At 54.4% G+C, this 25954-nt stretch overlaps 9 protein-coding genes across 9 annotated transcripts; 5 read left to right on the top strand and 4 right to left on the bottom strand.

Annotated features, from left to right (window-relative positions):
* Positions 1–3624: 3624 nt before the first annotated feature.
* ACRALDRAFT_210486 (uncharacterized protein) lies at positions 3625–4047 on the top strand (the record flags this gene model as incomplete). Its single annotated transcript, XM_071023212.1, has 3 exons — positions 3625–3667; positions 3765–3966; positions 4005–4047. The coding sequence occupies 3 exons, from the start codon at positions 3625–3627 to the stop codon at positions 4045–4047; spliced, it is 288 nt and encodes a 95-aa protein (XP_070875365.1).
* ACRALDRAFT_1076422 (uncharacterized protein) lies at positions 3625–5074 on the bottom strand. The gene is made up of 2 exons (XM_071018508.1): positions 4784–5074; positions 3625–4671 (listed from the first exon to the last, which is right to left on the bottom strand). Exons 1-2 carry the CDS (start codon positions 4856–4858, stop codon positions 4087–4089), a joined length of 660 nt encoding a protein of 219 aa, XP_070875364.1. The 5' UTR covers positions 4859–5074; the 3' UTR covers positions 3625–4086.
* A 1043-nt stretch (positions 5075–6117) lies between these two features.
* Positions 6118–7128, top strand: ACRALDRAFT_2027896 (uncharacterized protein; the record flags this gene model as incomplete). The annotated part of the gene is made up of 2 exons (XM_071020499.1): positions 6118–6643; positions 6767–7128. 2 exons carry the CDS (start codon positions 6118–6120, stop codon positions 7126–7128), a joined length of 888 nt encoding a protein of 295 aa, XP_070875363.1.
* A 292-nt stretch (positions 7129–7420) lies between these two features.
* On the bottom strand, positions 7421–8473 carry ACRALDRAFT_210489 (uncharacterized protein; the record flags this gene model as incomplete). The annotated part of the gene is made up of 1 exon (XM_071023215.1): positions 7421–8473. One exon carries the CDS (start codon positions 8471–8473, stop codon positions 7421–7423), a length of 1053 nt encoding a protein of 350 aa, XP_070875362.1.
* Positions 8474–10452: 1979 nt separating this feature from the next.
* Positions 10453–12407, top strand: ACRALDRAFT_1056895 (uncharacterized protein; the record flags this gene model as incomplete). The annotated part of the gene is made up of 3 exons (XM_071015896.1): positions 10453–10486; positions 10553–12219; positions 12270–12407. Coding segments are annotated over 3 exons (1839 nt in total), but the record flags the coding sequence as incomplete, so codon positions are not given.
* Positions 12408–13378: 971 nt separating this feature from the next.
* ACRALDRAFT_2027893 (uncharacterized protein) lies at positions 13379–16220 on the top strand (the record flags this gene model as incomplete). The annotated part of the gene is made up of 6 exons (XM_071020498.1): positions 13379–13388; positions 13472–13514; positions 13596–14603; positions 14660–14687; positions 14824–14851; positions 15091–16220. 6 exons carry the CDS (start codon positions 13379–13381, stop codon positions 16218–16220), a joined length of 2247 nt encoding a protein of 748 aa, XP_070875360.1.
* A 755-nt stretch (positions 16221–16975) lies between these two features.
* On the bottom strand, positions 16976–20898 carry ACRALDRAFT_1056896 (uncharacterized protein; the record flags this gene model as incomplete). The annotated part of the gene is made up of 3 exons (XM_071015897.1): positions 16976–17460; positions 17536–18224; positions 18284–20898. 3 exons carry the CDS (start codon positions 20896–20898, stop codon positions 16976–16978), a joined length of 3789 nt encoding a protein of 1262 aa, XP_070875359.1.
* A 2009-nt stretch (positions 20899–22907) lies between these two features.
* On the top strand, positions 22908–23954 carry ACRALDRAFT_1070593 (uncharacterized protein; the record flags this gene model as incomplete). Its single annotated transcript, XM_071017785.1, has 1 exon — positions 22908–23954. One exon carries the CDS (start codon positions 22908–22910, stop codon positions 23952–23954), a length of 1047 nt encoding a protein of 348 aa, XP_070875358.1.
* A 694-nt stretch (positions 23955–24648) lies between these two features.
* Positions 24649–25563, bottom strand: ACRALDRAFT_2073997 (uncharacterized protein; the record flags this gene model as incomplete). The annotated part of the gene is made up of 2 exons (XM_071022237.1): positions 24649–24915; positions 25015–25563. Coding segments are annotated over 2 exons (816 nt in total), but the record flags the coding sequence as incomplete, so codon positions are not given.
* Positions 25564–25954: the final 391 nt, after the last annotated feature.

Genomic DNA, 25954 nt, shown 5'->3' with positions numbered 1-25954 from the left:
GAGAGGAAATTATAGCTAATCCCGCTAGCGTTCTAATACTTTATTTAGTGTTTTTAGCGGCTACTAAGGGTAAATAGGCAGAGACTTCTTCCTTTTCGTTAAAGCCTAAAAGCGATAACCCTATATATCGCGATAACCTTAAGACTCCGCCGAGGCACTAAAAAGACCTTTACTTATATCCTATAGGCTTATAATTTAAAGAAGCAGCTTATCGGGAAGTGAATAAGCTACTTAAAAAGAAGACGTGGCGAGAGATCCTATAGAACCAGGCTATTACGAGGCTAATTCCCCTAATATAGGTATTTATATACGTTTTCGATAAGGAGGGTATTTTAGAGCGATATAAATCGCGCCTTATTATTTAAGGAGACCTATAGGTAAGCTCTATAATTAAGGGCACCTATACTACCACGCTCGCTTCTCGGTCTTTCCGCGTAGTAGTGGCTTTAATAGTATAGTTTGATCTAGAAATTAAGCAGTTCGATATTATTAACGCTTTTATTAACGCCGAAAGAAGTAAAGACGGCGAGCCTATTATCTATTAGTTACCGGATAGCTTTAAGAAGCCCGAGACTAGCTTAGAGCTCGATAAAGCCTTATACGGCCTACGCGATTCTCCTCTTTTATAGTATAAGGACCTTATTACCACGCTTAAATCTATTAGTTTAGTTTATAGTAAGGAAGAACTATACCTATTCTTTTTAGAAGCTTGCGATACCTTTATGGTATTCTTTATAGACGATATTCTATTCCTTTATTATCGGGACCGCCTATACGTAGCTTTTATAGCTATTAAGGGATTAAAAGATAAATACAAGCTCTCTAAGAAAGGGGATATAGAGTGGTTTCTTAGTATACGTATTATCTAAGACCGACTTAACCGAAAGATCTTCTTATCGTATAAGTTATATATAGAAAAGATCATAGCTCGCTTTAACTAAGTAGATCGGAATATATATCCTAGTATACTAATCCCTGCTATAGAGCTCGTGAAGCAGGAGGACCAGGCTATACTATAGGAGATTAAGGCTTTTTAGGAGAAGGTTAGCTTATTACTCTATATAGTAGTGATGCTATGGCTAGACGTCGCGTTTTCTGCTTCCTCGCTCTCTAGGTTCCTAACTAACCCGTCGAAAAAGCATTAAGACGCCGTGGAATAAGCTATTCGTTATTTATACGTGACGCGGGACTTAATAATCCAGTACGGCACGGATTCGAGCTATATAACGTAGGCTATAGTGATTATAAGCGACGTATCCTTTGCTAACGACCTTAAAACCCGGTGTTCCTTATAAGGCTATCTTATTAGCCTATTCGGCGGTTTAGTGGTTTAGAAAGCCTTAAGATAATCGACTATTATAACTTCTTTAACGGAAGCTAAGCTACTCGCTTTATAAGAAACTGCGAAAGAGACTATAAGCTTAAAACGGCTATTTATAGAAATACGGTTTAACCCCGGGACCCCCTAGGAGATAGCCTACGATAACTACTAGACGATTCGACTTATAGTGGAAGAGCGCGCCCGAATTAAGACTAGGCTTCGTTATATTAATATTTAAAGCTTATAGATATATTAAAAGTATAAGAAAGGAGCTTTTTAAATCGTCTACTTACTAACCGCCGAGATACCGGTAGACGGGCTTATAAAGGCCCTTAGTTATTAAAAGTTCGAGTAATTTAAAGTATATCTTAACCTAGTTAGTAGGCGATAATTAGGAATTTAGAGTAGCGTAGTAACGGATAGGATTTTATCGGCTAAAGCCGGAATAGATAATTAAACTACCCTAATAATACTTAAATAATAATATTATAACCTCCTTTAATAGTAATATTATTACCCTTAGGGGCACCCTTAATAATAGCGGCCTTATCGGCCCGCGCCTCCTCTTTACTAGCTTAGTTCTGCTTATTTAGAGTAGAGGGGGTGATACTATAGGAGGCCCCGCTAACCCGGCTCTTACGAGCCTTATCTATTATACCGAAAATATCCTTAATAACGGTTATTAAATAGTATTTAATCCTCTTTTTAGGATTAGCACTAGCGGCCGCTACCGTACCGGCTCCTAGAGCGATAGGAGCCTAGTAGGCTAGCTCGAAAATCTTAGGATACTCGGGGTATTTAAGTAGATCCTAGAATAGGCGTAGGGCTAGGCGTAGACGGTTAAGAAGCTATAAAAGTTAGAAGATAGCTTTTTAATTATAGTCTAGGAGCGAACTTATAGTATTATTAACGCTAACGTTAACCTCTTTAGCCACCTCCTTCTTAGCGATAACGGCGCGGCGGGCTATAAGGACCACGACTAAGGGGCTATACTTATTAGCTTCTGCTTAGCTTTATTCGATAAAATAACGCTTATTATAAGTAGCATTTATACCCGCCTAAGAAACACTTCTTATAGCGCTTAGTAATACTATATACGGAGACACACCGAATAAATTTATTATAGCCGGCGATCCAGGCCTTAATACACCCTTCGTAGGGCGTATTAAACTTTTCTCCTACGAAGTCGGGAGGGGGGTTCTTAGCCGAAAATCGCTCCTTAGGAGCGGTTACTAAGCTACTAGAGCCCTTGGCGGTAATATCGGGGTTAGCGGCGGTAGTAGAGGTGGCGGCGGCGGAGGAGTCGGCAGCGGCGGCGGTATTAGCGGTATCTTTAGCGGCCTTACGGGTGTTTTTCTATAGCTCGATTAGTAAGAAGTACTCGACTCTCCCACTAACGATTAACTTACTTTAACGGGCTTAAAGACCCGACCTGACTTAACGGTAGTATTCTTAGTGGCCTTTTTAGCCGGGGCATTATTCTTCTTAGGAGCCTATCCCTGTTAGCACTTATATAGCTCTTCTAACCGTTTTCGAGCTTAGCTTACTATAATAAGAGAATAGAATAAAAAAATAAGAGCTAGGGAAGTAAAAAAATAAAGAAATATCGTTAAAAACCGTTAAAAATCGTTAATAAGAAGGTTATTTAACTAAAAGAACTCGATTTTAGCCGCTAGGCTACGAAAATTATATATAGCGAGCCGCCTACTAACCTCTAGCTTATATTACTCTTAGGTTACTATTCTAGGCTACCTATTTACTTTATTCTAATTATCCCTTTCTATTTCTTTTATATTATTTTTATATCTTTTTTAAACCTGTTTTCCTTTATAGTCTTCTATTAAACGGCTCTTTAAAGCTATTTTAACTATAGTATAATTCCAGCCTAGGTATATTCTAAGTGTTTTTAAATAAATAGCTTAAAATAGGGGGTGTGTTATATAACTAAATAGGTTATATAAATATAGTTATACTAGTACGGCTACGCAGCGCGGATTTAGGACTCCGAGCTCCTAGGCTATTAGCCACTAGAGCTAGTGTGGCGTGTGGGTGAAACAGGCTACTAGAAGGGGATTCCTATTAGTTATATTTAGCCGAGGCATAGCCTATATATAGCTTAGCCTCCTATAAGCCTAAGGTGTGGAATCAAGGCAATCTATCGTATCTCTACAGCTCGGTTTGGTTGATCACAGCTTCTTGTTATAATAAGGGCCTGCTTTGTGCAATATTTTCGGTATAAATGCATTTTCAAACATATCCCTGACACGCCCGTATCTAAAGTGCCACGCTAGACAGGGCTCGTAATGGTCACAGTTTCTTTGTCCGTTTTCATCCACGGGACTACATGTATACCCCGTACCCTACGGACTCGGATCGATATTCCTCCGAGGGAAAATCGTCTTTGTACACAAAGATACATCGCGGGCGCCATGAAACCGTCCAGTCGGTGTACATCTTCCACAAAAGTTGGGCGGAAAGTCCGCCAACTCGGTACGATTACCACAACATCCATTCCCCTACTTCCTAGGTATCATTGAAACGTACATGATCCTGCATATGAGTTTCTCCTCCTCCATCCCAGTAATTAATGAAGAAATAGAGAAAGGACAACAGCAAAAAGAAAATGACAGGCAACAAGTATCGCCGTAGCTCCCGGCACGCTTAGACAAAAAAGTTCCGACAGCGACGCCAACGACAACAACAACAGCACGCAAGAGCAACAATGAAGCAAGGGCAATGCATGCCCACGCCGTAGCTCCAGGCCCTCAGCGCTGGCGCCGTCGGCGCTCATGTACATGCCGAGCCTCACGACTCGCCAAGTCGTCTCCATCCTGGTCCCGGGGAGGCCACGTCTCGACGCGGCGCGCCACCTGGTCCTGGTGACGATGGGTCAGCTGCCGCCCGTCTCTGCCCAGCGGCTCAAGGGGCGCACGGGCATGGGCGGTGGCACTCCCCTCCGGGTGGTAGATGACGCCGGTCATGGGGTACTCTTTGCGGGTGTCGCGGTTGGCCGGCACGACGGCGCGGAAAGGGCCCGGGTCGTTCAGGGGGCGCGCCGCCACGCGGCCCCGGTCGTTGCGGTGCACGTCGGCGGCCGCCTTGACTTTCTCGAGGTTCGCGCTGCGCTTGTCCATGTCGTGCCGCGTGCCGACGGGGATCTCGAACATGACGGCGTCGGGGTCGCCGCTCTTGTGGCTCTCGGGGAGCCGGTAGATGGGCTTCTGGTTGCGGTCCTCGTTACGGAACTCGGCTGGGTATCCGCTCCGCCGCCGGTCCATTACGCCTGGCACCGAGCGGACTTTGTCCTCTGCTATCCGGACGGGGATGACGCCTCGTGGGGTCCAGTATTGCTGCAAGTCGGGTCGTTTGACGACTCTGGTCAGCTCTGCGCCTCTTTTTTTTTTTTCTTGCTTTTCCCGCTTTTGGCGTGGCAGTGGGGTGAAAATGGGCAGTGCTGCTTACCATGTTCTCTCTTCCGGCGTCCGAGTTGCGCCTCGGTGCGTCGTTGCGTTTCGGTGCATCGATGCGTTGGTCCATTGTCGCTCAAAGGTAAGTGTGCTGGTTGATGAGGCAGGATAATGTCTTTCTGTTTAGGAGTTGAGGTTGAACTAGCAACGTTGCTATTGGAGTGTCGTGCTTCGTTCTTCTTGTGTCATTACGAACGAGAGAAGGGCTGCCTTTAAGTACACGGAAGCTGTTAATGTCGTCTATTATGGAACTGACAGAGTGATCTCTTCCTTTGCAAAGTCGGCGCTTCGGCGACCCTTGACAAGTTGACGTACGAGGGTCCATTTCAGCTGAGGCTCGCGGAGTGATAACGACTCGGTCGGTATCTGAGCTGTGATCATGGTGACCGGTCTCGACCCTGCAGTCATCTGTATGTTGGTGCTGGTGCATCTTCACTTCAAGCACTTGCATCGAGCGTCTAACAGATACTGCCAGGCAGGGAGTAGCCATGACTGTTGGCTTGGGGACGGAAATAGGGCATTGTAGTGTCTGTTGGTCCCAGAACGGCAAGATTATATGATTATATCATTTACATGGGCACATGTGGGTGTGACAGTGGGCGCCTGTGGAAACGAGATGCAAACCGCGTCGACAGCGGCCGGGACCGGGCCGGGTGATCCTGCAGCAGAATCAGCACCTCAACCGCGCGGCTGTCCGAGGTGTTCGGGGGGAAATGGTCAAATCACCAGCCGATTGGACAGGGAGAGGGCGAAGAGGGGCGGTTACAATGTGATGGCCTCTCGACGCACAGCCATGGTTAGCGCGATCCGAACCGTCGGTATGAACGGCGACGATGGATGACTACGCGCCGGTGGTCAAGATGGCCAAGACGGGACGGGGATGTTTCGCCGCTGTTGGCCTGTTATTGCGGGCAGTATAAGGTAGTATGTTGGGGTTTGGGGGTGGCAGATCAGGAGGGGGTCGGGGGGGGAGATGTACAACGTACAACGTATTCCCAGCGCTTAGCCACTCACCCAAGGGCCAACACCAACATTGCGAGGCCTGAACATTGGCCTCACACTCAGGCCGGTAGCGGGGGGCTGAGGGGCACTGCCACCAGGTATTTACATTTACATTTTTCCATTTACATGTCGCTCCCTTCCCATGCCAGGCCCCAAGTGGCGGCCTCTCTTTTGACATCAACTTTATACCTCCTTTTACATCCATAAATTCAACATTTTTTTCAACTGCTCAATCGGTTTCCTCGCCATTCACTATTTCAGACTCACATTCTTCCTCGTTGCACTTATACACCGCTCGAAAATCCTACAGACATCTCTACCATCACCATGACAGACAAACCAGAATGGGAAGTCTATCTCGACGATGAGATCGCAAGTGATATCGATCCTTCAGACGACTACTTCGCTCCCCAAGTCGCCATGCACGAGGCCCTCAGGTCCCTGCTGCATGCCCCCGAAGACGAGGATGACACCGCGGTCGCGAAAAGAGCCGTGGAAGAGTATCGAGCCTACTACGCCAAGACTTATCACGACGAACGACATGGCTCGTATCGATTTCCCGACCGGGGCGTGTACGCGGTGACATACGACCTTACCAACCTGGCATGGGAGCTGGCCACCCTGTTCCCCTTCACAGATTACAAGCACCGTCGGTTATCCGAGTTTATCATCAGCTTGAAGACGTTGGCTCCGCAAGAATTTGACCCCGACGTAATGTCCCAGCCTTTACCCGTCTTGTATGGTATTCAACCACCTGCTAACAAAAATCGGGGACACTTACAGGACCCTCAGCTTCTGTTTGATCCAAAGGGAGTCGGCGCAGTCGCCAATAGTTATTGGAACGGTTACTTTGGTAAGTGTTGTCATCTCGAGTCACCAATGAACCCGTCCTGACATTTTTTTTTCTGCGCTACAGTCAGCCATGGCAGTCCACGCAAACGATGCGGACCCTGGATCAGTGTATCTGTAATGATAGCCCGGCTATTGGATGCTGGTCTCCTCGGAAAGGAGTACATGGGCTACATGCACACCGACGTCGCACTGGGGCTCGAAAAAGAAGATGGCTATGACAGGCTCAGCGACTTTGTCAAGACGTGCCGGGAGGTTGTCGCTACGCAGTATATCCTCATTGCCGGCCACATCCTCGCCAAAGAGGCAAAGTCCCCAACGACGACCAGGCGGAGACCATTGAATGCCGAGACATGGAGGACATGGGCGGCCAGGCTGGAAGAGTTGGCGAAAACGGCGCCGGACGATGGTGAATGGGGGTTGAAAGAGGATGCTGCCAAGGCTCACGAGAAGATGGTTGATTTATGGCCTGAGCTGTTCGAGACGTAGTATTCTTTCTGTTCTCTCTGGATAGTGATGGGCTCAAATTAGATCACCAAGTGCTGCAAGGCGCGAATTAGGTCCTTCTCCCACGGCGGCAACTTCTCCAGGCCCGCGACCTCTCTTTATAGCCCAAGGCGAAGAAGAAGATTGGCGTTGCATTGATGATATTGATCGCGTTGAATTAATGATCTTGACATGCGTTAAATCTTTCATGCGTTGAAAATATGGGTCTAACTGGAACTACAGTTGGAATATCTAGGGTCAAGATCAACCACCCGCCGCCTCTGGTCCTCGCTATCTAGGCTATGAGCTTGGTGACCGACTTGCCCTTATTGACACCCTTCAACACATCGATCCAAACGTTGGGGACTTCCTCAATCTTCGCTGGAACGACTTGCTCAATGTCCACCTTGATGCGGCCCTCTGCCGCCGCCTTAATGAGCGCCTCCCTGGCCTCGGGCACCTTGTCCATATGGTCAAAGATGAAGAAGCCCTTGAGGGTCAATCTTTGCGAGACAATCTCAAACCAATTGCGTAGCGCCATTGGCTCGTCGGAGCTGTATGTCGCGACCGATCCGCACACGGCAACAACGCCATACCTCTTCATGCGGGCGAGCACGCCGTCAAGGACGGGACCACCGACGTTGTCGAAGAAGATATCCACTTCATCTGGCGTGGCAGCCTTCAGGTCCTCTTTGAATGTCGGGCTCTTGTAGTCGACGCAGGCATGCGCACCGAGATAGTCGCGCACCCAAGCACACTTCTCCGGGCCTCCAGCAATACCCACAACCCGCTTGGCCCCCAGGAGTTTGACGGCAACTTGGACAACCATGGATCCCGTTGCTCCCGCCGCGGCCGAGACGACAATGGTATGCTCAGGCTTTGCCTGGGCCACGTGAAGGAGTCCAACATGGGCAGTCAGCCCGGTGCCTCCGAAAGCGCCGAGATAGTGGGTCATGGAGAGTCCAGAGGGTAATGGTGGCGTGAGCTGGACGTCGGCGGCATTCACGACGATCTTCTCCGCCCACGAGCCAGAACCGGCGAAGACAAAGTCGCCACTTTTGAAGTCGGGCGACTTGGATTCCAACACCTCGCCGAGGAGGCCAGCGCGCATTGGCGCCCCGATGGGCACCGGCGGGACGTACATTCGCTCTTGGTCGACGGTGCAGCTGATGAAAGTGCGGATACCTGCGTCATTGGAAAAGTATCGCACCTGGACGAGGAGCTGGCCTTCTTGTAGGGGCGGCAGCTCCGCAGTCGAAAGCGTAAAGGTAGGTTTGGGCCCCGAGATGGTGGGAAGGCTGGTGGTTCTATCGGAGAGAATCCATTGTTTGCTGGTAGTGTTGGCCATTTTCGTGTGTGAAGAAGAGTCGGAAAATTAATATCGGGATGAGGCTGATGTTGTATAATGTATTGGTTCGTAATTAGTTATCTTGGTTTATCGTAAGTTATGTCGCCAACTTAGACTATGCCGCTGCGTGCTCTACCTTATATAGAACTCGCCAACTTGGACGAAGACGAGACGACGACACTATTCGGAAGATGTTAGCCATTCCGGACATGTCATGTCTCTTGGCACGCGGGGTAAGGTCCTAATTATCTAACTAGCAAGCATTATTCCAGGACTAAAGGTAATGATCCTTTGGCATAGTGTACGAAGTACGAATACACTAGAGCCCTCGTATACATCTTGACGTGTGGCAATGTCTTATGATATAGTGTACCCATGGCTTTGTCATCATAATTACCCTGTATTCAATGTTTGTGCCTCTATTAGTCGTATCAAGTCCTCGATAACTTCAGACCACCTGTGCTTATGGTGTTGATGTGGTTAACTATCTGACCTCGCTGCATTCTCGCGAACCCGCGAACCTTAGTTCACGCTCAGACTCGTACTAAAACCTTTAGACATTTAAGTGTCTAGGGAGCTATGAGATTGTGGCAGAGTTGTGAGTATTGGACTAATGATTCATTTGTCCGCAAGACCACGCCAGCTTCATGTACACCAGGTCATAGCCGTGACCGAGGAGGTTGAATACCGTGTGTGAGGCTTGGTCATCAGCCTTGCATTCTATGGGTCTATGGTCGTCGTGTTCGAATACTTTTTGCCCCACACTATACGTCTTGCGACTTGCTGACTCATTGTACGTGCAACTATTGGAGAGAAAGCCAGCATGTACCCACTGACACACGGTCCTTTGGAGGGAAGCGTGTGTTTAATTAGTAAGCTGCACAATGGCTGATGTCATGGGCCAAACAGTCCATGGGAACGGAACATGGACATTTCGACTCTGCCCGGCATTCAAAGACAGATGTGGACCTTCTTGGCTCTTCATCAACTGATCTTTGAACTAAGGCCATGATGTACTAATCATCCACGTCCATATTACGTTGTATTACTAATGCTAAGGTCTGAATGCCGTATCGAAACGACCATAGTCCTATTCGTATGGTTGGCTTAAGGAATATATGGGGAAAACGGGCGCCAAGTCCTTAGCTCAAAGATCAGTCGAGTTCTTACCTACGATCCGTCGATCATCCAACAGACAAAGACAAAGGAAAGGAGCCCGTGTTATCAAACAATGTTGCCGTCAAAGTAACCTTGAGTCTCGACTCTTGCCCAAGGTTGAAGCTTTAGAGACACGTTTGCCTCTGCAGGGTACCCGTTGTGGCGCTGTCAACACAACTATGTGGGATGTGTGATCCATCACATAAGTCACATAAGAGGACAACTGTTGCCATTGATTTGAATGTGCATCCTACCAGTTTGTAGCTTTGCTCTGTCGAGTGAGTTGGCCGCGGAAGAAGGTAACAGAGTAATGCAGGCCAGTCCATGACTTGATCAATCTCGCAGCTACTAGTCCTCACGTTGAAAGATACTGCTGCACCAGAAAATACCAAAGGCAAGCGCTTATTCGCAAATATCCAGTCAGGCAATCTCGACATACTTCGTAGGTTAGGTATTGTACGAAGTATTCTTTGATGCTTGTGTCGTAGTTGCACCTACGCACGTTTTACCTACTCTTCACTTATGCTTAGTCACTGTAGTAATCGTAGGGTCTAGTCACTGGCCGCCCGTTGTATGAACCCCCGCCCCCAATCACAGTCGGTCATCTAATAACGAGTTACGAATATCTGATTGGTTTGTTCCTGAAAAGTACGCACTTCGTATAGGTACTTTGTACATACAACGCGTACCAAGCAACTATCGTGATCTCCTCTCCTGTGAAAGCTTCCAGGCAACTTCTTCCTCACGTCTTCCTCCCACGAAACAATCAGCCACCAGACAACCCAAAATGACCGACGAAGATCCCAGGTCCACCAAAAGGAGTCATTCCCGACTTTACGGAACAAGATGCTTCAGGTACGCATTGAAAGGCTGGCCCCTGCCCCCTCCACCCACGCCTCTAACCAAGCTCATCTTCCCCAGACAGCTCCTCGGACGACGACATGGGCCCTCAGCTGCCCTCGGAAGCCCCCAAGAAGAAACGAAAAGTCCTCCCCTACGAGAAGCTCTACGTCGCCGCCCTCCCCAAGTCGCCCCGCTACTCCAAGTCGCTCATGCACAAGGAACAACTCGCATTCGTCAACGTCACCCCGCTTACCGATTTCATCATCACCTCGTCCGTCGACGGCGTCGTCAAGTTTTGGAAGAAGATGGCCCAGGGCATCGAGTTTGTCAAGGAGTTCAAGGCCCACCAGGGCGAGATCAGGTCCGTTTCCGTCAGCGCCGACGGCCGGAGCTTTGCCACGGTCGGTGCCGACGAGACGCTCAAAATCTTCGACGTCATCACCTTTGACCTGCTCGCCATGGTCAACCTCTCCTTTGCGCCCCGGTGCGTGTGCTGGGTTCACAGGAGGGGCGCCTCCCTCCCGCTCGTGGCCGTGTCGGAGCTCGACAAGCCGCTCGTCCACATCTTCGACGGCCGCGGCGAAAGGCAGGAGCCCATCCATACCATCAAGTCGCTGCACAGGAAGCCCGTCACCATCATGTCGTTCAACCACCACTTTGACTGCGTCGTGTCGGTCGACGAGTCGGGCCTCGTGGAGTACTGGAGACCCGGCGGCGATTACGAGAAACCCGACAACGTGTTCGAGTTCAAAGCGTCGACGAACCTCTTCGACTTTCGAAAGGCCAAGACCGTGCCCACCTCCCTCACCATCTCCCCGGACGGGAAGCAGTTTGTGGCCTTTTCCCAGCCCGACCGCAAGATCCGCGTCTTCGACTTCGCCTCGGGCAAGCTATACCGCACCTACGACGAGTCGCTGCAGGTGATTGAGGACATGCAGCAGGCCGGTACCGCCATCCAAAAGCTGGAGCCCGTCGAGTTTGGCCGGAGGCTGGCGGTGGAAAAAGAGATTGGGTCGCCGCCGTACCGGGACAAGGTCAACGTCATCTTTGACGAGTCGGGCCACTTCATCATCTACGGGTCCATGCTGGGTATCAAGGTGCTCAACACGTACACCAACCAGATCGTCAAGGTGTACGGCAAGGACGAGCACCTCCGGGCCGTGCACCTGGCCATCTACCAGGGCCAGCCGCAGAAGAAAGGCGTCACGACGGTGGAGATGGGCGCGTCCAACAACCCGCTGCTGCAGGAGTCGGAGACGCGGGACCCGGTGCTCGTGGCGACGGCGGTGAACAAGGGCCGGTTCTACCTGTTCACCAACGACGGCGAGGCGCCCAAGTCGACGCGGGACGTGCAGAACGAGAAGCCGACCATGCTGGGGGCGCGGACCAAGGCGGCGGCCGAGACCAAGCGGGCCGAGACGGGCACGGCGGCCATCCTGCACACCAACTTTGGCGACATCCACATCCGGCTCTTCCCGGACGCGGCGCCCAAGGCGGTGGAGAACTTTGTCACGCACAGCAAGCGCGGCTACTACAACAACACCATCTTCCACCGCGTCATCCGCAAGTTCATGATCCAGTGCGGCGACCCGCTGGGCGACGGCACGGGCGGCGAGAGCATCTGGGGCAAGGAGTTTGCCGACGAGTTTAGCACCCTGCGCCACGACAAGCCGTATACCGTGAGCATGGCCAACGCGGGGCCGAATACGAATGGCAGCCAGTTTTTCATAACCACGGAGAAGACGGTGAGTTTTCACTTCCCCTTCTTTAGACTGGCTGTGGCTAACTGAAGCAGCCCTGGCTTGACGGCAAGCATACCATCTTTGGACGCGCCACGCAAGGCCTGGACGTGATCCACAAGATTGAGAATGTCCGGACATACAAGGAAAAGCCAGAGGAGGACGTCAAGATCTTGAACATTGACATTGTGTAGGGGTGGGGGTTACACATCCTCCCCCATCTGTCCGGCAGGCACCAGACGACCGTTATGAAGCGATCCAAACCACCTGTACGCACGAGTCTGTACGCACCTGGGCCACCCCTTGTCCCAAGTCGAGTCTGGCCCGTAACAGTCAATAGTCGTCAGCCACTCATGTAAAACAGGACCCCCACACGGCGCTGGAGAGGGTGAGGGGGCACGCGATGGGGACAGGATGGATGCAGCCGTCCAGAAGCAGCCAGGAAGGCTTTTTTCTTCATTATGGGGCCGAACCAGGATCAGGGGCCCACGGACATGCCACCCCCACGGACAACTCGCTGCTTTGAGCTATGGGGGCACGTGAACCGTCCCGAGCCATCGCCTCTCACGTTCCCGCCCGTCCAATCCCCCTTGACCAACCTGTTGGCCCGAGGGGCACAGTCCAGACGTCTGTCTGGAGATGCAGGTTCTTTATGTAACACTGTTTTCCCTTCTTCTTCTTCTTCTGCTCCTCTTCTTCTCCTCTTCCTCTTTCTCTTTACGCTTCTTCCAAGGCGTTTGTGAGCTGTCTTTGCTGTCTTTCTCTCTCTCCCTCTCTCACACACGCCCTCTCTCACATACGCCTCTCCCTACTCTCCTTCGCCCGCCCATATCGACTCCGACAGCTTCGGCGCCTAGCTCGGGGATCCCGTTACGGCCCGTCCGCCTTGGCACTCGCAAAGAAATACAAACGTCTAACCAATTCCAATTCCTCTTGGACCAAAACGACCCGAGTCCCAAGGCCACCCCAAGGCAAACCCCCTCGTCTTGGCCGTAGTAGCATGATCGCCCCCTGGATGCCAATTTCTCCACACCTAGTGGCAACCCCCATATTGTCGTCCTTGGAGCCTGAATCATCATTGTCATCGCCTGGGCATGACGTCCAGGCCTTAGTATGCCGCGTGCTCGAAAGCCAGGCGCGCCAGAACCAAAACGTCGGAGTCGCAATGGATGTTGGTTAGTTTTCCTTTTCATTGCCGGATCAACACAAAAAAGACCCTCTGCTGAACCCTTCTCCTTTCTACCTTCTCTACCTATAGGCCATGCAAGGGACGCAAGGTCAAGTGTGGAGAGGAGCATCCCGTGTGTCTCAAGTAAGTGCTGCGTCGTCCTGTTCAGAGCTCCATTCGCACGTAGCCAGCCGGGCTAACGAACCGCTTTCAGCTGCCAGAAGTTTGGAGAGACATGCGACTACAGTATTCGACTTAACTGGGCTGGACGCCGGATCAAACGTCCGGCCTCCCGAGCAAAGGACGGCAAGACGAAATCTGCGCAGTCTCCCATGCTGCCCCAGCCCTCCCCGGCATTGAAAAAGACCCATACGTTCCCGTCCACCGCCCCCGGAGCGCCGCCGTCTTCCCACCGGACGCCCCAGAGCTTCTCAATCTCCCCGCCCCAGCCGTCCACCCCGCTGAGCCCGGCCCCTAGGGATAGGGACCTGGAGGACTCGGAGCTCCAGCAAGATGGTGCGGCCGGCTTCCATGTATTCCAAGCAAGCTGTTTTTCCTCTTTCCAAGCTTCTTCGGCGCCATGCCCCGTGTTATCGCCCACCGTGTCTCTCTACAGTCGACCCACCGAGAGGAGCGACGCCGACCTGAGCCGCTCGTCCTCCTTCATATCCTCCTCAGCCCCGTTCAGCGCCGTCAACAGCCCCCGCGTGTCCCATCTCCGAGCCCATTCCTGCTTCGACGCCAGGGGGTGGGCCGGCTCGCCTCTCACCACAACGACGACGTCCTCGCCGAGCGACGACGACCTCCAAGCGTCCGGATGCCTGGCGTTCCCCTCGCCGTCTTCTCCCCGCTCCGGTTTCCACTCGCTGCACGACGTGCCCGAGTCGGAATCGGAGCCCTTCTGCGACCGGTTCGCCACCTTTTCGCTCCCGCCGCCGGCGTACCTAGACGAGGAAGGGCTGGACGAGAACGAAGAGACGACGTTTTACGGGTTCGACTTTGGCACGCGCGACTTGGACCTCGGCAAGAACGACGACGCGAATGCCATCTCCGAGGCCCTGGCGGAGACCACCGACGCTACCGAGGCGCCCCTTGGTTTCTCCATCGCCACGGCGTCCCGGTACGACTTTGAATCCACCGCCAGGTCGCGCGGTTCCGAGGACTACTACGATAGACCGGTGCCCATTTGCATCCCGCGGCATCTTGAACCGTTACCGTCAAAGTATGAACCGACTAACCCTTTGAGACTGCAAATCGGCGACTAACGAACGACTTTAGGCTTCTTGACAACCAGATGAACTTGTTGGTAAGGCTCCCTCCTGACCCCTTTGTCTTTCCCACGGTGACCATCGACTAACCGTATCCTCAGTACTTTGTAGGCTACCGACTTGGTCCATCTGTCGTTTCTTGATCCGTTTGCTCACTAACTGTTGTCTTTGCAGCACCATTTCTTGGACCATACCGCTCAAGGTGAGAAACTCCTCCCTCCCGGACCTTGCGTTTGCATCGACATCCTATTCACAGTCCACGGTTTTCCAGTTTTGTTTCCATACGATGATCCGAAATCGAACCCCTTCCGAACGCTTTTACCTAGAATGGCTGTTCAAAACGATAACCTCCTAAGTCTTCTTCTGACATATTCAGGTACGCCCTCATCTACTTTCATGTCCTCTTCTCCCTCCTCCCGCAGCCCAACTAACACACCCCAGCGTCTCACCGCGCGAGACTCCTCCACCAGAAAGAACCCGAAATGCGAATCGCCCTCTGGGTAGAAGACATTTTCCCTGCCCTGAGATGCGCCCTGAATAACGACGACGAGATCATCTCCAACGCCAACCTAGCCACCGCCATCATGCTCGCCTCCCTGGAGATCGTCTCCCCCACCGCCTTTGGCTACGACATTCCGTGGCAGACCCATCTGAGCCTGGCCCGTGCCCTGATGAGAAGACGCATTGCCGATCTGCGCGCCCATCCACGCCGCACCACCCACGGCGAGGACGACAGCCGCGTGTGCTCCTTCCTGTGGAGCTGGTTCGCCTACCTCGACGTCCTAGGCAGCCTCAGCGGTCCCGCGGGGGAAGCGGAATCCGACACCGACGACTGCCTGGAGGATCCCGACGTCGCCTCGCCGTGGATGCGGGACTACGGCCTCCTCGACACCGACACCGACCTCCTCACCGGCCACGGTCCGCACGTCATCGACTGCATCATGGGCTTCACCACCCGCTGCATCCACCTCCTCGCCCAAACAGCCGAGCTCGCCCGCCACTGCGACAGGCAGCGCATCCGCGGTCCCAGCCACCGCATCGACCCGGAATGGCACCCGTCGCCGACCATCCTCTCCCGCGCCCAGCGTCTGGAGCAGGAACTGCACGAGAGCCTCGCCCGCCCCTCGCTGATCTGCCAGCACGCACGGTCCCGCGGCCATGCCGACCACGAGGCCGTCATGGCGACCATGATGAACGACGCCTTCCACTGGGCGGGCCTCGTCCACCTGCGCCGCCACGTGCTCGCCCTCCCGCGTGACCATCCTGACGTGCAGGCCGCCGTGCAGCAGATCGTCGCCTGCGTGGACCGCATCAGCGAATGTAGAGAGGACGCCAGTAGCTACAACAGCAGCGGCGGAAGTAACAACGCCGACGCGGCTCTCTTGTTCCCCCTCTTCACGGCCGGGTGCGACACGGCCGACGACGCACAGAGGGCGCGCCTGCTCGAGCGGGTGAGGCGGGTCGAGGGGTCTGGGCTCGCGCAGGTCCATCGGGCCCGGCGGCTCATGGAGAAGGTTTGGGTCACGGGGTTGCCGTGGGAGACGCTGACGCGAAGCGAGTTTATTGGATAAAAAGAGAAAAAAGGAAAAAGAAAGAAAAAAAAAAAAAAAGACGAGACAGCCAGACAGACAGGGAAAAGGTAGGTTGGATATGTACGCTTCATGCCGGGTTGTATCCATTTACGGTCCATTTACGAGACGAGGCCTGGACACTGTCATATTTTTCTGGTATTTTTTTCCTCCGCCTTGACAGTCCAGGGCCGGATGGATCTTGGGGGGTTTGCCTCTATACGCACGCCTTATGAAGGGGAAATGAAGAACAGACAACGGGTAAAGGCACTAACAGTACCCAAAGCCAGGCAAAGAAGCAGGCAACCAAGCTCATCGAAGCTGATGTAGGTGCTATTTCTAACTCGGGATAGTTCTGTCCATGCCACGAGACGCCCGAGTGCATGATGTATAAGTGTATTTAGATGCGTGTTTGGTTCAACATAGTTAGAATGAGACTTAGTTTTGATATTACAACATCGTCCATGAGGACTCGGGAGTTCAATCGCGCGCTTACACATATCACGGTGGCATCTTGGTTAAGACTCGGCTCTCAGAATGCCTTAATGGAAGCTGCACTCTATCCACACTTCACTACCCAATCGTTCGAACAGACGTCGGCATACAACCAAATGCATCCATGGCCGGAGCTCCAAGATTTGAATGAAGAAAAGTTTAGCTCAATCCCACAGGGAGAAACCTAGAACACCAAAGAAAAGAAAATGAAAATGAAAAAGTCCACCTCATATTTCCTCCCCCGGCAAAATCATCCCCAGCAATCAATGGCCATACTCCAAATGCGGGACAATAACAGGTCCGTACTTGGTCGGCGCCGTAAAAGCCCCATCTCCCTGCACGACGAAATCGATGGCCAAGCTCAGCTTCGTTAGGCCCTGCTGCTGCCCGCCGTTTATAATGGACCCGTTGGACGAGTACGATGACGAAGCGGCCTGGACGGCGTCCGTGTCGTAGACGACGCCGGCGATGTAGTTGCGGCGGGCCATGAGCTTCTTGAGCTCGCGCCCCGCGCCCGAGGCGTCGGTGTGGAAGATCTCCATCATGTCTTCCTTGGTGTCGGACGCCTCGTGGGTGGACTTTTGGCCGTTTTGCGGCACGTACAGGAGCTTGTTGTTGTGCAGGAGCTTGAGCATGTAGCTGTTGGCCGGCTGGGCCACGATGGGCGACGTGATGAGCTGGTACATGGTCTTGTGGTCGCTGGGGTGCGATGGGTCGTGGACGAGACCGGCGCCGGCCGTGTTTACGTCTAGATTGGGTTAGTGTGCTGTCCTCTGGCCTGCGGGCGAGGAAGAGGAAACGTAAAAAAGGGGGTATGGCTCACCTCCTGATAAAAAGGTCATACGCACGCCCTTTTGCTGGGCGATGCCTTGCAACGTCCGGATGAAATAGGTCCTCTCGAGATCCTTCGAGTCGTGGGTCCACAGGTCCTTGAGGACCTCGGCGAGATCAATGTCGCCAAACTGGTTCAGCACGTTGCCCATGAGGCCACCCTTGCCGACGGCCTTCTTGACCTGGCTGAAGCCCTGGGCGACGACGTCCTTGCCACCGACGATGCCGGCGACGGAGCTCGTCACCTTGCCGAGAACGTTGTAGCTGGTGTTGACGACCTTCTTGCCCGTGGTGACGGCGGTCGCCAGGCTTTCCATGGCCTCGAGGCGCGGGTACACAATGGGCACCGGGACCAGCCAGATGCAGTGCTGCACGCTCGGGGGCAGCGTGGCCACTTTGGGGAAGATGCCCTGGTAGGTCGGACCGGCCATGACACGACCTTGGTTCCTCTCGGAGCGGCAGTCGGGCCCGACGACGACAACGGCGGGGCCGAGGTACTTGACAAAGTGCCATCCCTGGCCCGTGATGGTGAAGAGGTCGAGGTCGTTGCTGACGTTGCGGAGAATATCAATGGTGGTGTGGTGCTGGAACAGCAGATACATCTGGATGGCGATGCGACCGACGTTCTTGAACACTTGAGATTCCTGCATGTAGTCCGGGTAGGAGCCGTAACTGTCGAATCTGGCTGACAGTTAGCAGGGGCCAAGGAAAAGGGAAGAAGAAAACGGGCGTGGACTTACATGTCGTGGTCATCGAGTTGCAAAACGTGGGGAATCTGGGCAAAGGCCTCCCGCAGATACGGCTGGTCAAGGTGACTAGTGTAGTAGTGAAAGTACGCGTGGGTGGCATCCTCTTCGTGACGCGCGGTCCACGGGGCCTTTCTCCGGTTCTCCTTGCCGCTCATGGCCAGCCACTGGCGCAGTAGGGGCACGTCCTTCCACAGCCTGTCGCCGTAGATCTGGTTGCCCAGGCCCAACTGCACGTGGAAACCTCCGCAGTCAATGTTCTTCTGGAGCACGTCCTTCCACATGAAACCGACGCCGCCCAGCTTTGCGCGGTCATTTTGCGAGGTGGTGGCGGCAAAGTCGTTGTTCGAATGGGCGAGGAACCGCCATCCCAGCTCGTGGCGGCCGGCGACTACAAACTCGTACCTCGTGCAGCCCAGGTGAGAGGTCACGGCATAGGTCCAGCGCTCGGTGCCGGCGTCGCTCATCTGCAGGTCCAGGTCGTACTTGTAAAAGGTCCAACGCTGGTGGGTGTAGATGCTGTGGGGGATGAGCTGTCGCGGGTTCGGAGAGAGGTCGACGCTGAGGTGGATGTGAATGGTGGGGGGTTGCGGGGCGTCGGTGACGATCATGATGCTACCCAGCCATACGCCTTTCTCCAGGTCCATGTTGCCGTACCTCAGGTAAGGACCAAAGTAGACGTTGTTGGTGGGCTGGATCTTGAACATTTCGACGCCAGCGCTGGGCGGGGGACCGGTGAAGCCGGTGGCGGCAGTGGTGTGGGAAGCGGCCACGCTCATGATGCTCTCGGCATAGCCGGGGGTTTGAGGCGAGAACATGGGAGACGCCATGGGTTGCTTGCCGAAGACGGGCGACCCGAGAGGATTGCCGTAGGTCGAAGCAGTAGGGGACAGGGGCGCGACTTCGTGATGGATGGGATTGGGCCCCTTGGGAAACTCCCATTGCGTGGCCTGCGTGGCCAAGTGGATGTAGTAGTACTGGCCCGAGTTTTGATCCAAGTGGGCGATCCATCCTTCGGGCAACGGTGGTGGCGAGCTCGGGCCGGCTGCCCCTTGTTGAAACGCAGGTCCTACGATAGCGTGCTGGGCCTGGGGCTGGGCTTGGGCCTGTTGTTGGGTCGCCGACTGCGCGACCTGCTGGCCATTTGGTTGTTGCTGCTCTGGTCTCGGGTCATTGGCGAAAGCTGGGTGGCCCGGATGTTGGATCGCCGGAGAGGCTAGTCCGAGTCCTAGTCCGACGGCCCCAGGGCCTGCGCTCGCGGACTGTTTCGGTGGGGACTGGGTTGGGACGGGTGCGGCGGCGGCGGGGATGGTCGGGATTGTGGTAGTGGCGGCGGCGGCGGCGGCGGCGGGACGCGGCTTTTCAGCGAGGTTGGCGTTGTTATTACGGCCCGGGTTCACGCTCGAGTAGGCAGGCGGGGGTGTCTTTGTGCCCATGCGCTGGAAGTCCTGCTCGAGGACGCTCACCTGGAGAGCAGGATGGTCGCTGGACTGGGCGGGGGCGGGCTGCTGTGGCTGTGCTTGTGGTTGTAACGGCTGTAGTGATGGATGTTGCGGCAGCTGCGGCAGCTGGGGTAGCTGGGGCAATTGGGACAGTTGCGGTGATGGGCTAAAGGTAGGCTGGGTCGGACTTGTAATGGGATTGGCACCCTGGTAGACGGTGGGTGGTCCGTGGGGCTGGTTATCGGGGGACTCTGTCGGGGTCCAAGGGCGCGCTGGCTGGGGGCCGGCGCCGGCGTATTGCGCGAGCCGCTGGGTAGCAGCGGCGTTCCGAGCATGCTGTGCCTGTAGGCTGGTGAGGGTGGCGGTGCCGGATATGCCCGAGGCGGCATAGCGGGCCTCGATGCCTCCGGCGGGCGTGACACCGGGTTCTACAATGGGAGTCTCGGGGGGAGGAGGAGATCCTCTGTTGGCCCTCGTTGTGGAAGTCGAGGCGGTCGAGGCGAAGCGGTTGACGCTGTTCTCGTTGGGCATTAAGAGATGGTTTGCGCCCGAGCCAGGAGGCGGGTAATATGTCTTTTGGGCAGCGGCGGCGGCGGCGGCGGCGGCGGCGGCGGCGGCGACTGCTGGCTGTGGGGGAGCGGCAGTGGCGGCCTGCACATTCTGGTCGGGACCCCTGATGGGTTTGGCGAACAAACCGTCGGTGGCATCGGTTAGAGGGCTGGCCGGGTCGGAAAGGGGCTTGGGGGCGTTGCCGCGGCGCTCAGCGAGAGTTGGGCTCTTGGACTCGATTGGGCTGGCGGCATTCAGGCGAGGAGAGGCAGAGGCATGGAAGGTATTGACGTAGTCGGAGCCATACTGTTTTGCGGCGGAGATGGTAGGGCGCGACGACTGCTTTCTGGGCTGAAGGTCGACGTCGTCCGGGTATGGCAGAGGGGCGGCGGAGCTAGAGGCGCCCGGGGGTAACGGAAAGGAGGGTTTCGAGACTGGCGTTGAGGAGGAAGAGGACGAGGAAGGAGGGGGCGGATACTTGAAGCGATCCGTCTGGGGCGTGGGGCTCTGGGGTTTGAATATCCTCAGGGGTTCGACAGTAGGGCTGTCGCAGTCCTCGATGTTGGCGGGCTTGTTGAGGAAGAGTTCTTCCTCCGAGACGCCGCGGCTGCGTTCCATACTGTCGGCAGCGCAGTTGACGCAGTTATGGGCAGATGCATGCAACAAGCGAAGCAAAAGACCGAAGCACCGGCGCGGAGATGGAGTAGAATAGGAGACTGTCAGCCACTGATGAGAATCGATGGCGAGATGAGCAAATGGTGGATGAAGAAAGTAAAAAAAGTTATTAATAGGAGGTGGTCGCCTTTGTGGCCGACCGCGGGGTCGTCGAGTTCGAAGCTCAGGAGGCGGGGGTCTGAAGTTCCGTCTTCTTTGGTCTAGCCCCCTTACAGACAGACAATAGGGAAGAAGGTTCTTTGTGAAGAAAGCCGAAAGCTGGACAGCTGAGGTCCCCTGAAGCAAGTTGAAAATATGATTTCAACTGCCAAATCGAGCACTGGTAGAGAGTCGGTAGACGTGCGAGAAGAGGAAGAACAGTCAAAAAAGGTCGCGACTTGGAGAAATACATATGAACATGGTTGTGGTGGTCCAGTGCAGGGGCCGAGACACCCGATCTGGTATAGAGAGAGAGAGAAGAGGGAGAAGAGAGAGAGAAAGAGAGAGGCCAAGGACGGATGAGAGCGAAGCAACCATAGGACGGGGGGTTCAGTCTACGCGCTGGGCAACGACTGGCTGCATATGGAATCGTAGAGGAGATGCATGATTGGGTCCAATGCAGCGGGCGCTTAACAGTGAGGGGATTGGGATGGGTTGGATGTGGGTGACGAACGGGGAGTCGGAATACGTTGTAGATGGTTGTAGATAGTTGGATTGCCGCCCTGTGCTCCAAGGTCGACGGCAAGGTTCCGTCTGGTCCATGTTGGTGATCGTACTTGGTGATTTCCCAAAGACCGACGTGGTGCACTTGTGAGCGTTTTGAGTGATGGAAGCAAGCGCCGGGGGAGTTGAAAAGAAGTGTACATACGAATCGAATAGGTAAGGCACGAGCGAGGAACAATGAGTCAGGACCCACCAAGGTGAGACGAAAGGGGAGGATTCACACAGGTACCTTTCTAGGCAAGGGAAGGTAGGTAAGGTAGGCCGGGAGTCCATGTTGGTCAGGAACAACCCTCTGGACTAGTATGGCTGGAAGGAACAACTGAACTTGGTGAGAAGTGCCTTCCCATGCCCGCGTATCGATGGTCCCATGATGAGCTACTGAGTACGGCAACAACTGAAGATGTGGAAAGAACGGGTGCCCCACCCAAGCTTGCTAGCCCTAGTGGTCCTGCAGTCTTGCGTCTTGGCGGCGGTTGCAGCAGCTGCGACCAAGCTTCACTCCTTCCTGTCAGCGTCGACTTCAGGTTGTAAGTACCATGGTAATTCGGAAAGTCGTGAGAATCTTGTTTTATTTTATTTTAGTAAACATTTTATCAGATGTTATTTTGATTCAATTCCCTTGATGGGTTGAATCGGATGCCAGGTAACTAATCACGAAGAGGGACTCGTCAACGTTATGTAAAGACAATCGAGTCTCTTGATTAGGTAAGCTTCAAGAAGTCGCCAGGACCTTCTGCTCCCTCGGTCAAGTCGCCACTCACCGAGTACCCGATTAACTTTGAATCCCACCATAGATCCCCATCTCGTGCCTCTCGTGGCGACATAAGACATCATTCTCCCGCTACCGTCGCCCCAACGCTCTTAATAATTGCAACGTCTTCCTAAGCCGGTTCCAAAACTTACCACTCATTTCTTGCTAGACCAACTTGATCCTAGCTGCCTTCATCACACACACCTATTCATCGTGCCTTGCCTATAGCCATGATACCTTACGCGTCGTCTACTCCAACCTTCGGGAGACAACTAGTCGGTTCCCTAGTTCACCAGTGATACGCATCATCGTCTGCCTGAAAGTCGCCTCCTGCCGGCCGTATCGACTGTGTGTATATAAATCGGCAGGTTGATCATTTTCTTGGGATATGTTTCTTTTTTGATTCCGTAGCTTCGAAGACACTTCACTCTTCTATACTTGCCATTCTCCGATTTCATCTTCCTCACGAATCAAAGACATACCTGTCACCCAGCCCACCATGATGCAGTTTTACAGGAGCCAAGATCCATGGGATCTCTTCCAGACATTCGCCTCTGAGCCCTTCTCTGGTCTGCCTCTCGATCAAAGCAACACCTTCGCCCAAGGTCTTCGCGAATTTTCCGGCTTCCCATTCCCCTTCGGCCAGCCGCACGGTCGTCCTCGCCATCGCGGCCATTCCTTCGCCTCCTGTGGCTCCCGCCGCGGCTTCGGCCCCAGGGGCCACGGAGCCTGCCACCCTCGGTCGCATCCCCACCTCTCCGGGTCCGAGCGTGATCAGTCTACCGCCGAGACCCTCCGGAAGCAGGAGCACTCTGTTTCAGACACCCACCCTCTCGCTCAAATCCTGCAGTCCATCGCCGAGGTCTTTGCCCCCGATGCTGCTGCCGATGCTGGTCCGTCTTCCGCCACCGCCGCCGACGCAAACGCAAACGCAAACGCATCCGATCCCGCCGCGCTCCACCCACCCCTAGACCTCTTCGCCACCCCATCAGCGTACATCATCCACCTAGCCCTGCCGGGTGCCCAGAAAGAAGACATCACCGTGGACTGGGACGCCGACGGCTCCGCCCTCCGCATAGCCGGTGTCGTCCACCGTCCCGGCGACGAAGCCCTCCTCTCCACCCTCGTCCCCGGCACCGCCGAACGGCCCGTGGGCTACTTTGAGCGCGTCGTTCCCCTCCCTCCGTCCGGAGCCGAGCCTGTCCAGCAGCCCCAGCCATCGAAGCAAGCTCAGAAGCAACCCGAGCAACCCCAACAGGCCGAACAGGCCGAACAGAAGCCCCGGCGTCCCCTGAGCGCATACGTCGAAACCGTAGAAGACAGCGACGACGAGGTGGTACACACCCCCGACACCTCCACCCTGACAGACGGAGACGTGAGCGACACGAGTGAAGTGCCCATCCACGTCGCCGACGTCGAGGCCGAGACCAGGGACGAGATTGACGAAGACGGCATCACCGCCAGGATGCAGGACGGCCTGCTCATCATTACGGTGCCGAGGGTCGAGAGGGGATGGACCGATGTTCACAAGGTTGATATCGAGTAAGTTGTGACAAGGCTGCAGTGCACAGGACTGATGTGGTCCGGGGAAAGGGGAGGAATTGGACAAGGGAAGGAAACGATATTGGTCACAAAGCAAACAATACGATGATTTCTTAACATGATGCCATCACCAATATTTAGTGTGCTTGAGGTTGACATTGCCTCGTAATCTTTTGAGCGCTTTTACATTGTTACCATGCTCAGAGTCGCAAGTTCAGACGCTAATGTTTACGAGAAAGTAATCGTATATCTACTCGGGAGTTGAAGAGATACTCCATCAAGTCAACAAAAGCATAGTCGTTGTCGTACCTAAATAAAGGGGCTGAAACGTATACACTAACTGGCCCTCAAATTCTGATTCGAAGCGACTTACAATTCTGGCTCTGGCTCAACCACGCAACCGTGAATCCCACCCCCCCATTCCCCTATTCCTACAATTACCACCTCCCGACCCAGTAATAGCCTGAATTCCCCAACACCGCCCATCACCCACAGAGAACCGGGAACGAACCTCTTCAGTACGCCACTGCCTCCCCGGGGTTTATGCTCCCTTTCGACGCTCCATCCTGGTCACGCAGGGGGCTCTCTCCCTCGGCGCGACTATCCGTCCCAGCCACGCTGACATCCCCACTGTCCGTCATCTTCCCCTTCCCCTTGCTTTCCCTGGAAGGGGCCGTAGGACCACCCGTGGGCTGGTCCGGAATCGACTGTTCCTGCGGAGTCGCAAAGCCAAACTCGTCCTGCTGCGGCCGCCAGTCGCGCAAATCATCCTCCGCGTCGTTGAGGATCTGACGCGCCTGTTGAGCGTGGGGATACTCCGTGCGGAGGTCGCCGGGGATGACGGGGTTGTCGTCCAGGAGCTGGAGGAGACGCCGGCCGTGCTTGGCGAGGAGGATCTGCTTCTCGGCGCGCTCAATGGTAGCGGTGAATTCGGCTTCGTAGGCCCTTCTGAGTTTTTCGCGGGTCTAGAAAAATGAGGGAGACAAGATGGCGTTATTAGAGACGGTGAAACCATGCTTACCAGGGGAATGCCGAGAGGACCAGGGAAAGGCGAGGAAACTCACAATGTTGGTCAGTTGGGCCTCGGCCACGAGATTCTCGGCCTCGGCGCGGACAAGCTCCTGCTCCAACACGACAATCTTGGTGCTATGCGGCTCCTTCACTTTGAGCCTCTGGATCTCGTCGGCGATCTTGTTCTTATTGTCGCGGCTCGGCTGGACGCTCCTCTCGGTGTTACGGATGGCCTTGAGCAGGGCGCGCGAGTCGTCCAGGTCGTGGGCGTAGGCGTCCTCGAGCTCGCCCATCTCGCTCAGGACCACGCCGACCTTGTCGGATATGTCGCTGATGGCATCGTCGCCCGTGTGCTCGCCCCATTCGGAGAGCTGCGTGGCGATGGAGATGCGCTCGCGGCCGGCGGCCTCGTGGGCGGAGATGAGGTTGTTTTCCGACTTGATGAGGCGGTAGAGCTTGCGGGACAGCTCGGGCTGGATGTTCCCGCGCAGGGAGCTGAAGGAGAAGGCGCTGCCGGACCCCGTGGCGCGCTTGCTCTGGGAGCCGGAGCGGTTCTTATTCGAGCGGATAGAGAGAGCTCGATTCCTACTAGCTGTCAGCACTGGGCGACCAGCAGGGACGGACGGGAGGGGCCAACGTGATGGGGGCGGAGAAGGCGAGGAGGGAGAAGAGCCGATTCTCCCTCGATTGATCACCAGTAAAGCCGGAGATCAATGACATGATGGGAATGATGTGTATGTATGGAGAAGAAGGTCGAAAAGCAAAATCTCAAGGATGTTGTCATCGACATCGACGAGCAGTAGAGGACGCCTACGATCCGTCGCCCTGCGCAACCACTTACATGGTGATAGGAAGGCCCAGAGGGTCAAGAGAGAAGGAACGGGTGGGTGGGAAGACAGGCCTGCGTCAGCAGCAGATGGCTAGTTTTCGAAGATGTTCAGTGTCGTCGTATGGCGACCGTAGCCGTGGCGTGGAGTAAAGAGCAGCTCGTTG

Source organism: Sodiomyces alcalophilus (genome assembly GCF_042370955.1).
Source record: "Sodiomyces alcalophilus JCM 7366 unplaced genomic scaffold ACRALscaffold_4, whole genome shotgun sequence".
Taxonomy (NCBI): domain Eukaryota; kingdom Fungi; phylum Ascomycota; class Sordariomycetes; order Glomerellales; family Plectosphaerellaceae; genus Sodiomyces; species Sodiomyces alcalophilus.
Note: the sequence above shows the minus strand (reverse complement) of the source record. Positions and strands in the feature narration are given on the sequence as shown.

Coding starts and splice junctions, on each gene's coding strand:
- ACRALDRAFT_1076422 (XM_071018508.1), bottom strand. CDS start 4,858: ATGGACCAACGCATCGATGCACCGAAACGCAACGACGCACCGAGGCGC. Junction 4,672..4,783: donor ACGCCGGAAGAGAGAACATG/GTAAGCAGCACT, acceptor CCCGACTTGCAG/CAATACTGGACCCCACGAGG.